This window comes from Myotis myotis, unplaced genomic scaffold, assembly GCF_014108235.1.
Source record: "Myotis myotis isolate mMyoMyo1 unplaced genomic scaffold, mMyoMyo1.p scaffold_m19_p_9, whole genome shotgun sequence".
In the NCBI taxonomy this organism is placed as follows: Eukaryota; Metazoa; Chordata; class Mammalia; order Chiroptera; family Vespertilionidae; genus Myotis; species Myotis myotis.
In genome coordinates, this window is record NW_023416401.1 from 63,464,131 (window position 1) to 63,485,542 (window position 21,412).

The window sequence follows — 21,412 nt, forward strand, 5'->3', positions numbered from 1 at the left end:
GAACATATTTCTTGTTTAAAAGATTTTTTTTTTTATTGCTTTTAGAGGAAGGGAGAGGGAGAGAGAGAAACATCAATGAGGAGAGAGAATCATTGATTGGCTGCCTCCTGCACACCCCCTACTGGGGATTGAGCCTGCAATCCAGGCATGTACCCTTGACCAGAATTGAATCTGGGACCCTTCAGTCCACAGGCTGACACTCTATCCACTGAGCCAAACCGGCTAGGGCCCAAAATCCCTTCTTCATGGAGAAGCTGCCGCAGTTTGAGAGGAGAAATTTGCCAAAGGAACTAAGATAAGTAATGCAAAATAAAAACACACATAGAGGTCCGAGAAACAGACTTGCTGAATCTAAAGAAAAGATGATGACCTTTGACCTTAAAGGTTGACCCACATTTTGCTCCCTGGCCTTCCACCTGCCGAGCCCAGCTGGCACCCAGGGGCCTTATCCCTTGGTTGAGTGGTTCTAAGCCCTTCTGTGGGGCTGCAGGCCCTGAGAAGCCTCAAACGCCATCCTAGTTGGTTTCTTTCTAATCCACGTGGTTAGAATAGAATAGAAATCCATATAAGTCAGGAGCCCATCCAGACTGGCCTTAGCTCAGCACCACTGTCCTGAGTTGACTGACCTCCCTTTCTGGCCCCAGTAATACTGAGACCCTATCTCCCAAATGTACCCTGGAAAGAGTCTTTCTAGAACCATGAAGATCTGCAACCGTTATGAAAAGGAAGGTGGACCCTGTTGCCTCCCAGAGAAGGAAGGTGTTGCAAAAGTGAGGGCACTGCAGGCAGAGGGGACAGCCAGCATAAAGGGGTGGAGCTGAGAGTGTGGGACCGTGTTTGAGAAACTGTGATTTCTGCATCAGGCACATAAGAAACTCGCACAGCAAGGGGATGGAAGGAAGGAAGGCTGGCAAGAGACATTTGGATCAGGCGTCAAAGGGCCTTGAGTGTCCCTAACTGAGTCCCTAAATGTCTCCTTGGGGAGTCAGGAGAAAATCTTGGAAGTTCCTAAGCAAGTGATGGCATGCTTTTTTAAAAATTGTGGCAGGAAGATGGAGGGTGGTTGTGGGATAGACAGCTGGGGGCAGGCAGAGAGCTAAGGAGGTTGTCATCAGACTGGGGTAAATCTCTCTTCCAAGTCAGGGTGCAGAGCAGGGGAGGACAAATAAGTTTAATTGTTAAAGATATGCACTGTGGGCCCTCGGGTAGGGAGAAGGACCTGGAGGGAGAATCTTTAAGATCTGATAGAGATGTCTGGGGGCAGGGTGAGGAAAATATCAGAAATGAATGCGTGGCCCCAAGCTTGCTGGGCATTGGGAGGGGGTGCCATGGGCAATGTGGCCTGGGCATGTGGAGATGAAGCTGGCCCGGCCCAGGGGCAGAGCTATCATGACAGGGACCCTCAGTGGAGGCAGTGGCTCCCCTCCTCCCCAACCCTGTCCTCACCAGCGGATGTCCAGGGCTGACAGAAGCAAGATGGAGGCCCACACTAGAGCTTTTCCCCACAGATGGCCTCTGAGACTGTGGAAGAGCAAACGCTCTCTGAGAAAGAGAGAAGGGAGCAAGGCGCAGAGGGGCTGAGGCACTCAGAGGGGTAAGAGGAGAGACAGAGTGCTCAGGTCACCAGGTGTGTGGGGGGGGGGGGCGGGGGGGAATGGGGGGTCAGGGGCCTGAGGCCAGAGAAGAGCAAACAGCAGCAGTGCAGGCCAGACTGGCAAGGAAGGCGTCGTTCTGGGGAGTGAGTCTATGGACTTTCTCAGAAACAGGAGGGGCACAAGTTGGAGGAAGAGGCGGGACAAGGGGAAGATTCTCTTAAGAGCGGGGAGTTCTGCGCAGAGGAAAGAAGGAGGATCAAAACCCAAGCAGATCATATGGAGCAGCATCAGGAGATGCAAAAGATGAGACTGAGCAAAGAGGTCCCTGGTGCCTGCTTCTCCAAGGTACAAGGGAGGAGAGAATGGATGAAAACACTGAGAAAGGTTGAAAAGGATGCACAGCTGAGAGACAGCAGGATCCTGTCAAGATTCCTACCTCCTCTCCGTAAAGTATGAGGTAGGGTGTCTGCTAGAGATGTAAAAGCCAGAGGCAGGTTTGAAGGTGGAGCATGTATGCAACAGCTTTGGGTGGTTTCTGGAGAGCAATGCTGCTCAAATGTAACGTGTCTACAAATCTCCCGGGATCTTGTTAAAAGGCAGTTCTGATTCAGCAGGGCCTGGGCAGGGCCAAGATTCTACATTTCTAACTAGCTCCCCTGTGATGCCAATGCTGCTGGTCCAGGGAACACACTGGGAGGAGCGAGGACTTAGAGAGCCGGGTAAGGAGGGGGAGAGATTGGCATAAGAATTCACCTTAAGAAGAGACCTTCCTTTGATAATCTCACCTGTGGTAAAAGCTGAGACCTTGGTTAGTCTGGGAGGGAGCGACAGGCCCTGCGGGTGATGGAGAGGGGGGACTGGGAAAGGGAACGATGGTAAAAAGGACGGCAGGAGGTGGGGGAACCTCTGGGGTGGGAGGAGGCCCAGCAGCGTCCCTGGGGTCCTTCATCTGGGTCCATGTGGGGCAGACCACTAACTACATACACAGGAGGCCCCTCAAAAAGAGGGTGGGAGTCAGTTGGGGCAGGAAAGTGATATTCTGGGGGTGTCTGAGGGTGACACAGAGGGCAGAGCAGGCCACCCCCGTGCTGTTCTGCAGGAAAGTGCTGGGCTCATTCTGGGTTTGTGCAAAACCTGGCAAGACACACCAGGACAGAACTGGAGAGAGGGCTCTACCCCGGGGGCAAGGGTAAGATGATGTCCGTGCCAGGAACTCATAAAAGAATGAAATCTGAGAGGGAAGATTCTCTGGCTAAAGAGAAAGACTCCGAGTCCTAACTCCAAGCCCTAAGTCTCCAACTTGCAATAATAAACAAGCAAGAGTTTTGGAAAGGCACAAGTTGGTAGGACAATGCTTTAAGTTTGGGCAACAAGGACTGGGGATGACAGGGATTGGGGGTGGGGGTGCAGGGACTCCGCTGGGCGCCCCAGTCTAAGAGACAGAGGTTTGAGCCCTGGGCTGAGGTTAAGCCGGGGTCAGGTTCATCAGAGAAATGCTCGGGGGACCGCCTGGAGCAAAGACCTTCAAGAGTAAAAGCTTGGAGGCGTCAACAAGAGCAGCACGTACAGGACCAGGGCGACGGCGTGAAGAGCGACGGGTACTTGGGGAGGCAGATGAGGCTGCGGAGCCCGAGGACCGTCCTGGGGCGACCCGGAGGTGGCGGCGGTTTCCGAGCGCAGCGTGGCAGGCTCCCCCGCCGCACAGCCCCGTCTGCTCACGGCCGGGGCCTCCCTGGCCCCGCAGGTCCCTCCGGTCCTTCCCGCTGCCTCGGCCAGGCCGCAGCCCCCAGCCCCGGAGACTGACTCGCCAGGGTCCGCCCCGCCGCGGCGGCCCGGGCCCGGCCGCTCCTCCCCCGATGATGTCACGTCCCCGGCCGCCCCTCGGCCAGCCGCGCCGCCCCGCCCCCGCCTCCCCCGGCCCCTCGTCCCCTGGGCCCGCCTGCTCCCGCCATCCCTCCTCCCGCGCGCGCTCCCTCCCTTCGGCTCCCGCTCCCCCGGGAGCGGCGGCGGCGGCGGGATGGCCCGGGCCCGCGGCCAGGCCCTGGGGAGCGGCGGGCGGCGGCGGCCGCGGCGGGGCGGCGCGGGAACCGGGCCCCGGGGGGAGTCGGCCGGGCTGCTGCTGCTGCTGCTCCAGGTGCTGCCGCCCGGGGCTGCGGCAGGGCCGGGGCGCCGGGGCAAGCGGGGCGCGGGCGGCGGCGGCGTCTGCTGGCCCGGCGCTGCCCCTGCCTTTCCCCGGGACGCGCGGTTGCTGCTGCTCCTGCCTCCCCTGCCGCCGCTGTCGCCTCCACCGCCGCCGCCGAGCTCCGCGCCCGCAGCCTCCGCCTCCCGGATGGTAATCAGCACCCCGCGCCGGCGCCACGGGCGGGCGGGAGGTGGGGGCGGCGAGGGGAAAAGGGCGGGCAGCCCCGCGCCCCCTCCTCGCCGGAGGCAGCTCCTAGGGCGCTCGGGCCCCCCCTCCGACGACCGCGGCCCTGGGCAGCCGCCAGAGCGCGCCTCTGGGGCGCCTCCGCGCGGACCGGGTGCGGGCTGCGCTCCCGCCCTCCCCACCCCGCTCACAGTCCGCCCGCCGGCGCTCAGGCCGCGGGGGAATCCCTCCATCTCCCCGCCCCGCGCCCCGGGAGGGGTGGGGACAGCGCTGGCGCTCGCGGACCCGCTTTCTCCGAGGGAGCGCCCCAGAGGCTAGTGCGCACGGAGCCGCCGGGACTGCGCGCTGCGCTGCCCTCTTAGAGGCGTCGGTGCCGTCGGGTCCCTGGGAGCTGAGACGCCCGCAGCCTCAGGGGGCGCGGATCCCCCGTGCCGGGGGCGCCCACCCACCGCGCGCCCTGATGTTCCCTGCGCAGGACGCTCTGCCCCGCGGCGGGCTGAACCTGAAGGAAGAGCCGCTCCTGCCCGCAGGCCTGGGTTCGGTGCGCTCCTGGATGCAGGGCGCAGGCATCCTGGACGCCAGCACCGCGGCGCAGAGGTAAGCGCTCGGAAGCGACCCAGCGCTCTGGGGTTGGACGGCTCCGCGCCGCCTTCGCGCAGCTTGCAGAGCTGCTAGGGCGCGGGCTGGAGGGAGCCCTAACTCTGGACAGCCCCCGCAAGCTCTCCCGCCCACCCTGCCCCGAGCGTCAGTGCTCTCTCCTGAGGATGTGGGGCGGGCAGGCCGGGGCGGGGCTTCTGCCTCCACTCCAGGCTGTCCCGGCTCTGACTTCTGACTATTGCAGGTGGGCCCGGCCACCCGTGGCTCTAAGGAAAAGGTATCCCGCCTGCCCGCCGTCCTGAGCCTAGCCCCACAGCCACCAGCCTTGTAGGAACGGCCACCCCCGGCTCCCTGGGCAGTCCCAGTGGCTCTGCAGGTCCAATTCCGGGGCTCAAACCCAGCCCCCTTTCTGCTTTCCCACGCCCCTCAGTGGGAGGATGGGTGTGCTGTACTGGAGAAGCGGCAGGGGGCTGAAGAATGGGAAAGATGAGGCGGGCAGCCCGCTTTGCTAGCTAGAGTGATTGGGGCTGGGAATGGGGCAGGGCCGCTCAGGTCCCGCCTCTTCTCAAGGTGTTTTTCTGGTGGGTCCTGCAGGAGGCTGGGTGTCCCTGGGAAGCCCGCACCCACACCCATCTCCTCTGACTCCTTTGCGGAGTCTGGGCAGGGAGGCTGGGTGGGGGATGGACTCCTGGATTTGGAAAGGAAGTTTTTAAAGATGTGTTGACTTGCCCCCACAACACTAGGGCCCCCAGCTTCTTCTATCTCTAGTTGTGTGCATGGGGGGCTCAGGGGAGGGGGTAGCATGGAGAGGTGCTGCCTCTGCAGACAGCTGGGACATGTGAAAGCTGTGTTTCCCAGAGTCTTGAGCAGCTGCCTGTACAGCAGCCTGAAGGGATTCTCATAGGGGATTGCCTGGCACCCAGGCCATATATTCACATCTCCTGCCCTGTCCAGGGGACACCACTCAGAGTCCAACCCCAGCCTTACCCCTTAGCACACCTTGTTTCATGCTCAGACTGAACCGGCGATTCTGCACGTCCTTTTATGACTGTCAGGAGGGGCCACTGGGGGGATTCTCTCTGGAGTTCATCTCTTCGAGAAGAGAAAGGTCTTGCCTCTGCATTAATTCACTCATGATATGATTATATTCCAGAAAATTGGAAAATAGGACACAAAACCCCACCTCTCTAATACAACTACTGTCAACACTTTCTTCCCATCTTTCTTCTCATTACCATGTTTTTTCCCCTGTGCTATGCGTACAATTTTGTATCCCGTTGTTTTTCTGTTGGTTCTGGCTTTTTTATTTAACGTGACATAATCAATCTCTTAACATCGCCCCATGTTTCTCTCCACCTCTGGCTGTGTGGTGAAAGCTCCTTATAGCCGTGGATAGGGAGCTCCAATGGGGCCTCTGGGGTTTAAGGTTCCCCTTTCTCTCTGACCCTCTCCTGTGTCCCAGCCTCAGGCAGCAGGTTGGATGAGGGGGAAGCAGATGTGAAGGAGGCAAGTGCCCCTATAGCTTCTGTGGGTGCAGGAAGTGTGGGGTGAGGCTCTGCCAGTGGATTAGGCCATCTGTAGTGTTGTCTTCACATGGGGGCCTTGACTGGTGCTTGGGGGTCAGATTTGAGTTCCCAGGGCCACATTGCTGGACTCAGAAGCCTTCCCCAATTTGAAAAGTGGCATTTCTTCAGGCCTGGGCTGCATGCCTCCAATTCCAGAGACTTGTCTTGGGACACAGCCTGAGAGGGCTCCCCCCCACCCCACCCCCCCTCCACATTTGAGTGACTCTGGATCACCTCCTTCCAGAGAACAGGCTAAGCCTTTCTCCTCATTCTTCCCGGAAGTAGCCCAGCCTCCCTCCTGTTTGTATCTCAATCCTCAGCTGGTCTTGTGCTCAGCTCTTCCCATCCTAAAACAGCAACAACAAAACTTCTTTTCCTGTCCCCACCTCCCTCTTCAACCTCTGCCTGGTTCCTCTCCCTCTCATCTCTGAGAAACTTGCCCAGGAGCACCCCCCACCCCCACCCCAAGGCTGCTTAGCTGTCTTTGATGCTCTCCTTTGCCCCACAGTCACCTGGTTGTCAGGGCTTCTGGAAGTTCCCTCTGTGTCCTACTCCTAATCTCAGTGCCTATGGACAATTTGTAATGATGTCATGCCCTCCACCACTTTCCTCTCTGGCTGATGGTTAACCTACCCTGGTTTCCTACTGTCCAACCTCAGCCTCTCACCACTCCCCCAAACCATCTGCCATGCACTGGGGACCAAAGCGATATTTCCAAAGAACTCTTCTCTGCTCCTGTCCCTCTTCAGTTAAAAACTTCAGTGACACCCCCTTCCTCCCAGAGATTCAGCATTCAAGGCCCATCACAGTCTGATCCCAAGTTTCCTTGCAGCCTTTGTATGATACTTGTCACTCAACAATGGCTCTTGAAATAGTTCCCCTGTTCCTAGCACCCACCTGCCCACCGAATAGTCTTACCCAGTACCTTCTCTCTCTCTGTGCCCTCCCAGCCAACCCAAGGGAATGGTTGTCAGTGCTGCCTAAGGCCACAGTCAGCTGTGCCCTGACTCCCGAGCTTCCTTGCCTGCTAGCCTGTTCCTTCAGAGCAAGGAGGGTGGCTTGTTCGTCTTGTGTCCACAGCATGAGGACAGGCTCGAGCAGTCAGTAGGGGGGCAGAGAGCATCTGCTGAAGGAGACAGGAGTGCATGTTGGAAGGTTCCCAGACTCCTTTCTGTTGGGCTACCCTCTCCACTCTGGTGGTCTCCCGGATCTACCTGACCCCAGGAACCAGGTACTGGGGCAGCAGCCGCTCTCCAGCTTGCAAAACCAAGGTTCACAGAAGCTAGAGAAGGAGAAGCCCCAGACCCTAAGGACAGTAGGGAGGATCTGCCAACAGGAAGGAAGTTCTCAGCAAAAGAGGGGTGGGGAGAAAGAGGGGCTGCATATCCTCACACTGGAGGCAACATTGAAGGGCAGGGAAGCCTGGTGCAGAGACTGGCAGGGTCTTCCAAGTGGAGAGCTTTGCACAGGACCCTGGCCATTGCCATGACTGTCCCCTCTCTGGGCCAATAGGACTTTAGCTCTGAGACCCATATCCCAGCTTCCCCGACTCCCCTTCAGACCCACATCCTCTTGTTAGAGTGCTCGGCACAGAAGCAGCTGTCCTGTCTTTCCGATGTGATGCCCAGCCTGGGACCCGTGGAGGACCCGGCTAGCCTCCCCTCGAGCTGGTTCCATCGCACTTGCAGGGCCCTAAGAGGCAAGCCAGCTGGGGCTGCCTTTCCTGTAAGCAGCTGCAGGCTAGCCTCCCTGCTAGGAAATGCTTTTGTTTGCTTTAATAATTAATAGCCGCTCCTCAGCCTGGGACCTGGCAGACAGGCCTGTGGGTGGGTGGTGAGGGAGTGGGCAGAGAGAAGCAGGGTGGCCAGTCTTTTTCCTTCTTGTTTAGGGACCTCGGTGGCTGAGACAATTTCCTGGGGCAGGTGATCAGAGCCGCTGCTGGGGCGGTGGGGGCAGGGGATATGAAGCAGCCCCCAAAGCCTCCTCTCCTTCTGGCAGGCAGCTGTGGACATGGCTTCTGACCAGCTGCCTCTAGCCACTAGGTCTTCCTCTGCCCACGTGGCCGAGGTGGGTGCACACCAGCGAGCTTCTGCTTTTATCTTCCCTGGTCTGCGGCACAGCCAGGCTCTGGGCATGTCGGGTTGGGCAGGACTAGGCCAGTAGATCTTGGTTAGGGCCAGGAATGCCAGGCCTAGCTTGATGGTTACCAGCAGTCCCAGGGGCCCTGGGGATGCCTGCAGGGAGAATGGGGGCCAGTGGGATGCTTGGAGGAAGTGAGGATGCTGAGGAAAGGAAGGGGGGCACTTAGGGAACCATGCCAGGGTAGGGAAGGGACGAGCAGGATTTAGCAGAGACTTCAGGGGAATCTGAAACAAGGGTTCAGATGTAGTAGACGTACATTTTTTGCTCCTTCCACCTTCAGCGGGAGGATGGTCATAAAACAGCCTCCCCTCATTTCTGATGACCTCAGGGCTTGTCCCCACTTCCCCAGCATCCCAGACTCCAAGAGGGATCAAACCCATAGCCGAGGCACTGTCAGAACCTTGGGTTGTCAAGGAGGGGAAGAGGGAGGATTTGGTCTGGGCAGGAGCAGGAAGACGCCTGAGGGTGCCTCTGGAGGGAAGCCAAAGCTCCAGCGTCAGCCACTTGTCCTCTGTGGTTTGAGATGCTTGTTTTAAATTGCTAGTGTTTGTAATAACCATGTAGTCAAGGATGTGAGGAACCACTAGTGGCCTGAGAACAGAGCAGAGAAGGTGAGGGAGGTGTTGTCTGTACTACCCAGTCATGGCAAAGTCCAGCAGCTTCTGTGAGAAGGACTCTGGGGCATCCTGCTCAGCCTCACAAAGGAGCACCTCCAGGCACCGCTGGGTGGCCCTGGGACCACTGGGTGGCCCTAGCAATAATAGCCAGACAACTTGGCAGCCCCTAGTATGTCCCCATATCACCCCTCTGTTCTCTGGAGCACAGGGCACCTGAATGGCCCAGACTGTGAAGGCCAGGTTGTCCTTGAACTTGGACTCCCAGCACAGTGCTCAGGAAGCCCATGCACACACCATGTTTGCTACAAGGCAGGTGTCCTCCCACCAAAAACTAGCTGTGCAAACCAAAGCTTTTTTTTTTTTTTTTTTTTTTTTTTTTTTGGTCACAGTTGCCTTTAACTTTGGGGCTGTTTCAGAACAGAAGATGGGAAGGGTGTGAGTAGGCTCTGGTGGAAATATGAAAGTGACTACTTTCTCCTCCCATATCCTGGTTCTTTGGTACAGAGGCAAATGGCCCACCACCTCAGCACCCTCCGGAGCTGGTAGGAAAGTGTTTTGAACATTTTGTTGAAAACAATACTAGTATTTTTAAGAAAGTGAGATGTATAATTCGTTTTGGAGTCTTACAAAAAGTAGTTAATGTGGCTGTTTTCATCACTCAGCTTCATTTACGGTGTCTGAAAGGCCACTTGTGTGGCAGGCTTTGTGCACTGATGATGCTAAGTGAATGAGCTGTTTCTGAATTATAGGCCCCAACCACAAAGGTGCCAGGTGAGGCAGTTCTTGTGCCTATCGGCCTCATGACTTCCATTACACCCTGGCAGTTGGCACCCCCCCCATGTCCTCTCGGAGCCTTGTAAAGGGTCTGCTTCCCCTGCCAGTATCTGATTCCTACCACTTATTTAGGCTCCCAGGGCCTGCTCTGCCCACTTGCACATCAGGCCAGAAGTACCTGCAAAGTATTCCAGAAGCCCTCAACCAATGGCTGGCTGGAGTCAGAGGGTAAATACCCCCGTTCCTTCCAGCCTTCTGGCGCAAGAACTCCAAAGCACGTGCTCTCGGCTGTTTCCAGAGCCCCCGGTGCGGTTGCCCACAGTAGCAACTTTTCAATAATGCGCCCTTTATAAACCGCCCTTCCTTTCCTCTCTCACTCCCCACCTCCATCGATGTTTCCCGACTCCTCTCCCACATAAGCTTTGCATCTGAGGGTTCTGCTTCTGGGCAAACCCAAATAAAACACTTGCCTCTCCAGACTCCAGAGGCTCTCCTCCAGTCTCCCTTCTTTGAGATAAAGGAGTCATATCCATAAACATTCTCGCAGTTTCTCCCCCACACTCTGAACTTGGGCAACCCCACTTTGGAGACCACAGAATCAGAGACGTTGGCCTTCATCCACATCTGTCTGCTTCTAAGCTAGTGAGAACAGTGAGTGGGCCCACCTCCCACCTGTATCCCACACATCTACATCCAGGCCACGCGCAGCAGGGCTCGCAGACCTCTCCGCATCCCCTGGCTCTCTTTGAGTTTCTTTCTGTTCTTTAATTGTGGTTTGTTTTCTCACTTCAAGAGCTTCGCTATTCCCAATGGGAGAAAAGCAAAATTCTCTCCTCCCTCTCTCATAACCCTCTCCTTTGGGGCTTACAATTCCATTCAGGGATGTTGGTTGGCCACCCACTGCATGCTGGGGGTGGGAGTGGAGGTGCCTGGGGGACCAGGAGAAGAAAGGCCTACTCCAGACCAGCCTCTGGTGCTCTCACTGATGTGCTGATCCTTTGTCCTTCTGTCTCTCAGTTCATAGGAATACTAGAATGTCTTTAAAGCAAAACCTTTTCTATCTCACCTTGATCTTCTCACATACCGGGCTGGGTTTGAACGGGGTAAACTGGAGACAGTCACAGACCAGAAGCAGGCCTGGGTGTGCCCAGCAGGGGGCTTGCCCAATCTGCAGTCTCCTGGCCTGCAGGGGCTGCGGCTGTCACATTGTTCTGTGCAGGATAGTGCTCCTGTCTCAGCTCTGCACTAGCCACCTCGGCCCCATTGTTTTGCATGGGTGGGTGAGGCCAGGGGGAGGATTGTGCCTCAGACCCACTAAACAAGGTGGGGGAGAGAGGATAATGCTGGGCTGTCTCAGGGGAAGTGGGACTGAGCCCGACCCCTGTGTGGCCTATGAGACAGGGTAGCCCCTCCGTACTCCCCAGCTGGCAGCACCAGTGTCACAGACCCCAGGCAAGGGTACCTGACCTCTTTCTCCAAGAATCCCCTCCTGTGGGGAGGGTGGATCCTGTGAAGGGAGCTTGGCTTGGGGCTTAGGCCAGATTTCCCAGGTCTGGTTCTGAGGAGGCTGCAGGAGCCAGCAGGTAGGCAGGACTCAGGACTGCCTGATATCTGCCAAGAGGGATGGGTGGGAGAGACCAGCATCATTGGTTTACTCTTGGCCTGGGAAGTACAAGGGTGTCTGTGTAGAGGGTGTGTTGAGTGGTCTAGGGGATCGTATTATTGCCCAGCATCCACCCTTCCTCTCTTAAGACCTTTTTTGCTTTCCTCTGTATCTTCACTCCCTGCTATCTGAAAGCTTTCCAGTGTCTTTCCTGGGCGAGATGACAGAATCAAGGGCCAAGTGATCTGGGATGGTTTCATAAGCTCACCCCCTTCTGGCCTTCTCTCATCCCAGGTGGTCCTGGAACCTGTCCCTGGGAGCTTTTCTCCCCCAAAGTGGTCCTGGGGACTGGAGGGAGGAGCCAGGGTTGCTGCCTCATTAACATATTCATCAACAGTAATCAGGGACCTGCTGTGATCAAAGCCCTCTGGAGGGAATTTGGAGGGTCAAGGCCAGGACTTCAAAGGACTGTAGCCTGAGGGGGGAGAGGGGAGAGGGAGGAGGAAGGATGAGGGATTAAGGGAGAAGGATGTCCTTAGAGAAAGGAATTTGTGTAGAAAAACCTTTGGTGTGGAAAAGCTGTTAGTAGTCCCCCTCCTCCTCCTCATCCTGATCTGGACAAACAAGACCCATCACTTCTGCCTCTGGAACCAACATGTCACATGGACCACTGGGGCTCCCAGGCAGGCTTTCAAGAGGAGGAACAATTTTCATTTTATTGTTTATGGGGTGTACTCTAGGAGTAAAAACATGACAAGCCTCTCAACTCTCAAGCCCATGACAGCTCAGATATTATGGCTTCACAGGAAGCTGAATACATTTATTTTATTTTATTTTTTTAGAGCAAAGGTGGAAATTTATTGAAGAACAAGTACAGACTCCCACGTGGGGAAGGAGAAGGAATCTCACAGCACAGACTCCCATGTGGGGAGCGGGAAAGAGTCCCCTTAAATTATGTGAAGAAAAATCTTAAGTAGTGATGAATATGGCAGGCGTTGGCATGTCCGTGGTGGGACTCTGGTCTAAACGGCTCTCAAGGCAGTCCCACCACTCCATCCTCCTCTATCCCTGCTGCAGCCTCTCACTTTCCCACCACCCTGTCCACCTGCCTACAGCATCTTCTAAGCCAGTGGTTCTCAACCTTCTGGCCCTTTAAATACAGTTCCTCGTGTTGTGACCCAGCCATAAAATTATTTTCGTTGCTACTTCATAACTGTAATGTTGCTACTGTTATGAGTCGTAATGTAAATATCTGATATGCAGGATAGTCTTGGGCGACCCCTGTGAAAGGGTCGTTCAACCGCCAAAGGGGTCACGACCCACAGGTTGAGAACCACTGTTCTAAGCCCTGCCTGGCTTCAAACTCTTCTGATGGCCATATGCCACATAAAAAAAAATGCTCCAAAACTCAGCAACATAAGACAATAAATACATTATCTCACACAGTTTCTGAGAGTCAGGCATCAGGGAACAGCATAGGTGGGTGGCTCTGGCTCAGGGATTCTTTCTTTTTTGTATAAGCAAGTAAATTACTTTTTAAATTGAGATGTAATTGACACATAAAATTATATTAGTTTCAGGTGTACAACATGATTCAATATTTGTATTTATTTATTTCAAAATGATCACCACAGTAAGTCTAGTTAACATCTATTACCACACAGTATTATTAACTACTAGAGGCCCAATGCACGAAATTTGTGCAAGAGTAGGCCTTCCTTCCCCCGGCTGCCAGCACCGCTTCCCTCTGGCACCCAGGACCCGGGTTTCCCTCACAGCCCCAGCTTCCTCTGGAAGATCATCCAGTCTAATTAACATATTACATTTTTATTATTATAGATAAGCCATGGCTCAGGGTCTCTTATGAGGCTGCAGTCAAGGTGACAGCCTGGGCTGCCATCATCTGAAGGCTTGACTGGGGCTGGTGGATCTCCTTCCAAGGTGTCACTCAAGTGAGTGCTGGCTGTCGACAGGCGGCCTTGGGTCTTCTCCACGTGGACCCTCCATAGGGCTGCTTGAATGTCCTCCCCACATGCCAGCCAGCTAGAACAAGGCAGAAGCCACAGTGTCTCTTATCACCCAACATTGGAACTCATATGCTACCACTAGTGCTATAATACATCAGCCACACAGACCAGTCCTGGTACAGTATGTGAGGGGACTACCCAGGGCATGAATACCAGGAGGTGAGGATCCTGGGAAACCATCTTTGAGGCTGGCTACCACACACCAGGAGCACCAGCTTGAGCCAGGCCAAGTGGGGTCCCTTCCTGGAGGGTGTCCCAGGCTCCCCATACACAAATGTATGCTATGGAGTCCCATTTCCCAGCAGTTGTGGCCATAGTGCCCTTTTGTAAAGGAAGGATCTGGAGCTACAAGAGATCTAAGGAATATACTTTGGAATACCTTGACGCAGAAAAGGAAGTCTAAACTCTGTGTTTTGTGTCCCTGCCTAGTCTAGCCCTTTCAATATAGCCTTTTGTCTCCTCCCTTCACTTTGAAATCTGTAGCCCAGTGACACTAACGCTCACACCTACTGCCATTTCTTATGCTGTCTGTTCTGCTCTTTTGTGGAGAAGACCCAAGGGTCCGCGAGGAGAAGACCTGTTGAGCTCTTATTCATCCCTCAAGGACCGGATAAAGGCCACCATCTCCATAAATCTTTCATCTCTCACAGAAAGAATTCATTTTCTTCTTCCTTTGCTTCTATAGTTTTTAATATAGTAACATCTTTTGCAAGGCACCTACCACTTTGTCTTGGGTTACAGCTCTCTGTCTTCCCTCCTCTTCCAGGCATTTAACTCCGGCCCCACTCAGTGCCATATGTTCAGTGCTTGGTACATCGTTGGAGTTCGGGAAATACCTGGTGAAAGGGGTCCTTCTCCTCTTGCTCTCACCTGGCCTTGCTTCTGAAAATAGTTTCTGGCGACCCAGGAGAAAGCCCTTGGCAAGGCCAGACCAAAAGATCCTCCTGCCCAGGGAGCCAGGGGCTGTCTTTCCCAAAGCAGGGAGGCAGGTCCCTCCACACCTGGAGAGGCGGCCCCTGCCTTCAGCCAAAGCCCAGATCCAGGCTGGGCAGACTAATGGCCCTGAGCCAGTTTGACGTCTCTGAGGGTCCGATGGATATCATCTCCCCGGCAATGCCACAAGCTCATGTGCACAGCCATGGACTGGGTTACAGTGGGCTATTTGTTCCAGAACCTCCTAACTGCCCCTTGAAGCCCTCAAGGGCGATCTCAGGAGCCTCTGGTCAGTAACATGGGTTGTTCATGCATTTGGTTTTGGAGATCAGCCTTTCAAAATGTGGGGCCCTGCCCTAACCGGTTTGGCTCAGCGGATAGAGCGTCGGCCTGCGGACTGAAGGGTCCCAGGTTCGATTCCGGTCAAGGGCATGTACCTTGGTTGCGGGCACATCCCCAGTGGGGAGTGTGTAGGAGGCAGCTGATCGATGTTTCTCTCTCATCAGTGTTTCTAACTCTGTCCCTCCTCCTCTCTGTAAAAAATCAATAAAATATATTTTTTTTAAAAAATGTGGGGCCCAAGGAAAAGCCTGGGAGGGAGCCTGGCTGGGACACCTTTGCTGCCACTGCCTGTTCCCAAGAGAGCAGGCTGAGTGACGTCGGGGCTAAGAGGCTCCTGCCTGGAACTGCAATGATCCTGACAAGCGCAGAACGGGCCCATCCAATTTATTCCTTGCCCAGAGTCTTGACAAGTCAGAGCCAAATCCTGGCCAGCCCCACTACCTGGCCAGAGGCGATGGGGTCCCCTCTGAGAGCACTTCCGGTGGCTTCCTGCTCCTCTCTTCCCACAGTGGCGTGGGCCTGGCACGAGCACATTTTGAGAAGCAGCCCCCCTCCAACCTCAGGAAATCCAACTTCTTCCACTTCGTGCTGGCCATGTATGACAGGCAGGGGCAGCCCGTGGAGGTGGAGCGCACGGCCTTCATTGACTTCGTGGAAAAGGACAGAGTGAGAGGCTCGTGGGCTCCGCGGGGACGGAGCACGGTGGGGGAGGGGCAGGAGGGCTTCAGGGATCCCCTCCCACCGGGGCAGATGAATGGATAGAGTGGAGAAGTAGAGAAGGGAGGTGGTGTGAATGGATGGAAGGGAGGGAAGAAGGTGGGCGTAGAGAGGGGGGCTGGGTGGGGGAATCCCTGGGAGCATCCTCCCCATCTCGGCCCTGTAGGAACCTGGGGCTGAAAAGACGAACAACGGGATCCATTACCGCCTCCGGCTGGTGTATAACAATGGTGAGTGAAGCCCACTGCACACTGGGTGCCAAAGCCCCACGACACAAAATACCCCGGTGCAGGGCTGAGGGGGCCCCTGCCTCCAGGTGGGGAGAGTGTGGAGTGTGCTCCAGTCATCAGAGGCCACGGTGCTCCCCATACAGCAAGCCCTCTCCACCTTTCCACCCTCAGGACTTCGGACAGAGCAGGACCTCTATGTGCGTCTCATTGACTCCATGTCCAAGCAGGTGAGCCAGCCCAGGGATGCTCTGGCCTTCTCGGACCCCCATCTCTGGGGGTGTGAGTGAGCATCCGCATCCCTGTCCCCACCTCCCCAATGGTCTGGCTCCCTCAGTGCTTACCCCAGTCTGTGTGGTCCTTGCCCTCTAGTCTAGAAAAAGGCAATATTTGTACAAAGATCTCATCCTAGGTCATGTTCCCTGGAAGCCCAGCCTAGACAGAGGGGTTCAGCTGTACAAGGTTTATTGGGGAGGCAGCCAGGGGCTCTCAGGAGAAGAGAGGGAGGGAAGCAGAACAGGGCAGGGGATGCTCAGCATGGATGGGGTCTCAGCTGCAGTCCAACCTCAGCCTGATCCCCAGGGAGCCCTGGAGAAGGAATGACAACAGAGTCGTCCCCCCTGAGGCAAGGAGGCCAGGATTCTGTATCCTGTATGAGTCGGTAATTGGCTGGGGAACACTCCCAAGGGGAGCCTGTAACCTTCCAGACATTTTCAGGCAAGGCAGCGCCTATGTATGAGAGCCAGCCTCCTAGCAGCCAACACTAACTGCAACTGAGGGGTGGGTGCACTGGGCCAGGAAAGGGGATGAGGTGGGGCCCAGAGCTCCTACTGCAGACCCTCAGCACCTGCTGATGTGGAAGGTCACGGGAAGGAGGCTCAGGGGCTCAGGAAGACTGATCCCTGAAGGAGCCCTGATGGGCTCTTGCTGAGGCAGAGCTGCAAGTCTTGCAGAGAAGTTGCGAGTGCACGTCAACAGGGAGCTGAGCTCACATGGGCCCATCAGTGGCCCTGAATGCCAGTGGACACTTGGGCTTTCCAGCAGTGCCTAGCCAATCCCAGGACAGAGGGAGAGATGGTTTCTTTCTGGAAACTCTGTGGTTGCCGTCATGGGGGGGGCAGACCAGGCAGGTAGTGACAAAGAGGGATTGTGTGGGGGTAAGTGTGGAAGCGGTTGTGGGGGAGTCGAGAGAAAGAAGGACCCCACAAGTGGGAGATGGCTGGGAGGCTCAGGGGTTATAAAGTGGGAAACTAGATTTGCAGTTTAGGAAGCTTACTCCTTGCTTCAGGGCAGAGGGTGGAAGTGGCCGGTGGGGGGGGGGCGCGCCGGGGGGGTGGGGGGGGACAGTGAGGAAACTGACCCAATAGTCCAAGGGGGAGGCCTGGCCTGGGCTGGGGAGGTGGTAAGGATGGGAGAGGGGGAGCCTGATTAACCAGCTAGGAAAGCCTAGAGGACAATGTTTGTGAGCAGAAGCAGAGGTCCACTAGGGCCATGGGAAGTGTGGGGATAAGCGTGTCTTCCCCCATCCCAGCCTGGCCTTGGTCCTTGGGGCCAAGCAGAGCTGGGCCTGGAAAGAGGTGCCTGTGGACAAACAGGATCTACAGAGTTCGTGCCACACTGTTGCCTGTCCTGGTGGTAATCCTGGTTTGGGGAGCCAGGCTCCCAGTTCCTGCTCTCACCCCTAGGCCCCCCGCAGAGTGGCTTGGAGGGTATGGTGTTCCGGGGGGCAGGGCCCATCCCTCCCCTGCACGGGGGCATAAGAGCAGCCTACAGCCACTTGAGCCTGTGCCCTTCCTCCCTCCCCCAGGCCATCATCTATGAGGGGCAGGACAAAAACCCGGAGATGTGCCGCGTGCTGCTCACCCACGAGATCATGTGCAGGTGAGAAGGGGGCCTCACTTGACCCTTGGCCGAGATTTTGTCAAGGACCCCCACCAGGCCCTGCCCACTGCCACTGCCACCACCGCCCTCCTTGCTGCTCCCTGGGAAAGCCTGGGGGGCGGGGGCGATGAGGGAAGAGGGAGGCCCCTGGGCACAGTGCTGGCTGAGGAGAGGGTCCTTGAGGCCCCATTAACCTGGCCTGTTTATGTGGCTTCTCCAAGTGTTTTTGTAAGAGAAGCCTCCAGCCGCTGCTGGGAAGCTTAACTAATAAAGCTCTGGGGAGGGCTCTCTGGGGGTGTGGGGGCAGGGCCTGGGCCTCCTGGATTCCCTCCAGGGCAGGAGAGGAAACTTTGCTGCCTCCTGCTTGACCCGGGGCACTTCCTGGGTGGGGCAGGTGGGGAGTGGGAGGCACATGGCTCCCCTTCCCCATCACCACAAGGCGTGGCATTTCCAGGCAAGGTCTCCCCAGGAGATGCCAGTTGGACAACGTCAGTTCCTCATACACGGAAAAAAGAATACAATGTTCAAAAATCGGGTTGGATAAAAAACTTAAATTAGAAAAAAAAAAGATTTTAAAAAAATGTGCTTGGGATGATGGCTGCCTCTGGGAAGAGTAGTGACGTGACAAGGAGGGGGCTCCAGAGGCTTCTGGGGCACTGAGCTCTACGTGGTGTTTCTTGTCAGGGGCTGGTTACATGGGCAGGTTCACCCTGTGACGATTCCTGAGCTGCTTGCTTACCAGCTGAGCTGTCTCTGTATGCGTCCTCCAGCAGCAGCATACCTTAGGGACAAGGTTTCCCTGCCAACCTTATCCCCTGGGCTGGGCTCTCCAGGTCCCTGTGGCAGGACCCTCACTGCCTTTCTCCCAGGTCCCTGGGAGTGAGCCCCTCTGGCCCTAGGATTCCAGACACACACACACACACACACACACACACACACACACACACACACTGTAATCTCCCTCTCCTTCACTCCCTTTCTCCTTCCTTCCTTCTCCATCTTTCCATCAGCCGGTGCTGTGACCGGAAGAGCTGTGGCAACCGGAATGAGACACCCTCAGACCCCGTCATTATTGACAGGTACAGCTCGGGGAGGCCGGGAGCTGCAAGGCCTGGGCAGCCTGGGCTCAGTCACAGAGTGGTGGTGGCTCCAGGGAGGGATGGAGCTGCCACCCCCTCTTCCACGCCATGTTGGTGGCTCTCAGTAGAAAAAGAAACTGTCAGACACCAGGGAGCCGCCAGCCATGGCCCCTGAAGGAAACCGAGGTGGCAAACTTTCTGGGGCTGGGCTTAGGAGCTGTGTTCCCTGAGGGAGCCTGGGAAGGGGAAGGGAGGGAGGGCAGGTGGCGGGAAGGTGGGTTGGGGGGTGGGGAGTGGAGTAGGATGTGAACTTGCAGCAGAGAGAGGCTGGGAGAATGAAGGGACTGGAGTGGGCAGGGCAGGGAAAGCTGGGTTCCAGTCCAGGTGCCACCTGTGCACTGTTTGACTTGACTCCTCTGAATATCCCTTTCCTTCGTTTGAAAACTGGAGAAATACTTGACAGGTTTCAAGGATTGCCAAGGTGATGCATATAAGCATTTATTCTTGCCCTAGCCGGTTTGGCTCAGTGGATAGAGCGTTGGTCTGCGAACTGAAAGGTCCCAAGTTCGATTCCGGTCAAGGGCACATGCCCAGGTTGTCTGCTCAATTCCCAGTGAGGGACTTGCAGGAGGCAGCCGATCCATGATTCTCTCTCATCATGGATGTTTCTATCTCTTTCTCCCTTTTCCTTCCTCTCTGAAATCAATAAAAATATATTTAAAATTTTTTTTAATTTATTCTCCAACCATGATTTTTAAAAATTATTTTTTTTGAATAGGAAGTAATATATAAGGTAAAAAATTAAAAAGGTATTACAAAAGAGTAAATAATGAAAAGTAAGTCTGCCCCCACTGCTATGTATACCATGCTACACACACTCTTTTGTATTTTACCTTTTTAAAAAGAACTATAACATATATACAGGGTGGGGCAAAATTAGTTTTAGAGTACGTGAGATACAGAGTTTATTCTTGCGTTATTTATTAATTATTATATTATTTCCTATATGAAGCTACTTTTGCCTCACCTTTTATATCTTAAAAGTCATTCCAGCCCTAACCTGGGGACTGAAGGGTCCTGGGTTCGATTCCCGGTCAGGGCACATGCCTGGGTTGAAGGCTTGATCCCCAGTAGGGGGCGTGCAGGAGATAGCCGATCAATGATTCTCTCATCATTGATGTTTCTATCTTTCTCTCCCTCTCCATTCCTGTCTGAACTCAATAAAAATGTATTTTTTTAAAAAATAAAAAGTTATTCCATATTGGAACATAAACCCTGCCTTGTTCTTTTAATAGATAAAACATTCACAAGGTACAGATTTTCAAATTGAAAAGGATTTATAGTAAAGTCTCCTACCTCTGCCTCTGATCCATCCATCGCCCTCCAAATAAGCAATCACTGTTAGCAGTTCTTGTGTATCCTTCCCGAAATAGTCTGTGCATGCACAAGAAAATACAGATATATGTTATTTTGCACCTTTCCCTTTATTTTTATAAAAAGGTGGCAAATTAAATGTACTTTCAGCACCTTCCTAAAAAGTGGGCACATGGCAGTGTACCTACCTGGAAGCTTATATCAGCACACGAGAAGTTTCTTCATTCTTTTTGTGCTACTGTAAAATATTCTATTGTATGGATAAACTGAAATTTTCTTTAAATGGTCTCTATTTTGGCTGTTTTCTTTCTTTTTCAGGGATAAAATATGCTGCAGTGAATTACTTTGTGTCATTTTGCACATGTATGAATTTTATGAAAGATACTAGAGGCCCGTTGCACGAAGAGATTCGTGCAATAGGCCTTCCTTTCCCCTGGCTGCTGGCACCAGTTTTCCTCTGGCACCCGGCACCCAGGCCTTCACTCTGGCCGGGCTCCAGCCGGCGGCGCAGTGAAGCCTCACGGCCCCGGGGCCGGCAGCACTGCTCTGGCCCCCAGGCTGTCAGGCTTCGCTCCACCACTTGGAACCTATGTATGCAAATTAACCGCCATCTTTGTTAGGTTAATTTGCATACTCTCCTAATTGGCTGGTTAGCATAGCGAAGGTACGGTCAATTTACATGTTTGTCTATTATTAGGTAAGACTAGAGGCCCGGTGCACAAAAATTCATGGACTCGGGGGTGGGGGGGTCCCTCAGCCTGGCCTATGCCCTCTTGCAGTCTGGGACCCCTCAGAGGATGCCCACCTGCTGGCTTAGGCCTGCTCCCTGGGGGATCGGGCCCAAGCTGGCAGTCAGACATCCCTCTGGCAGCCCAGCAGCCCTTGGGGGATGTCCACTTGCCAGTGGGGAGCAGGCCTAAGCTGCAGTCGGATATCCTTAGTGCTGCTGAGGAGGTGGAGAGGCTCCCACCACCACCACTGTACTGGCAGCCATCAGCCTGAGTTGTGGCTGAGCAGAGCTCCCCCTGTGGGAGCACACTGACCACCAGGGGGCAGTCCTGCATTGAACATCTGTCCCCTGGTGGTCAGTGTGTGTCATAGTGACCAGTCATTGCCAGTTGTTCTGCTGTTAGGGTCAGTTTGCATATTACCCTTTTATTATATAGGATAGAGACCTGGTGCACGGGTGGGGGCCAGCTGGTTTGCCCTGAAGGGTGTCCCGGATCAGGGTTGGGGTCCCGCTGGGGTGCCTGACCAGCCTGGGTGAGGGGCTGATGGGTGTTTGCAGGCTGGTCACACCTCCTTCAGGGTGAGGGTCCCCACTGGGGTGCCTGGCCAGCCTGGGTGAGGGGCTGATGGCTGTTTGCAGCTGGTCACACCCCCTTTAGGGTGGGGGGTCCACTGGGGTGCCTGGCCAGTCTGGGTGAAGGGATGAGGGCCGTTTTCAGGCTGGCCAAGCCCCCTGGCGAGGGAAGCTCCCAGCCTCTCCTTTTTTTTTTATTCTGGGATTTATTTACCTTCTATTATTGAAACTTTGTGGCCTTGAGAGGAGCTCAGAGCCGGCCAGGGCAGGC

General features: G+C 55.1%; 1 protein-coding gene across 3 annotated transcripts in view; it reads left to right on the top strand.

Moving 5' to 3' along the window:
- Positions 1 to 3,677: 3,677 nt before the first annotated feature.
- Positions 3,678 to 21,412, top strand: part of EBF4 (EBF family member 4) — a 58,791-nt gene continuing 41,056 nt past the window's right edge. For 2 of the 3 annotated variants that reach the window (XM_036323114.1, XM_036323117.1), the window contains exons 1-6: positions 4,421 to 4,557; positions 15,070 to 15,226; positions 15,444 to 15,507; positions 15,679 to 15,734; positions 17,312 to 17,385; positions 18,396 to 18,464. In XM_036323114.1, coding sequence (XP_036179007.1) covers positions 4,421 to 4,557; positions 15,070 to 15,226; positions 15,444 to 15,507; positions 15,679 to 15,734; positions 17,312 to 17,385; positions 18,396 to 18,464 — 557 coding nt within the window. Of the gene's footprint in view, positions 3,928 to 4,420; positions 4,558 to 15,069; positions 15,227 to 15,443; positions 15,508 to 15,678; positions 15,735 to 17,311; positions 17,386 to 18,395; positions 18,465 to 21,412 lie in introns of those variants that run through there. The other variant, XM_036323116.1, reaches the window with a different exon arrangement.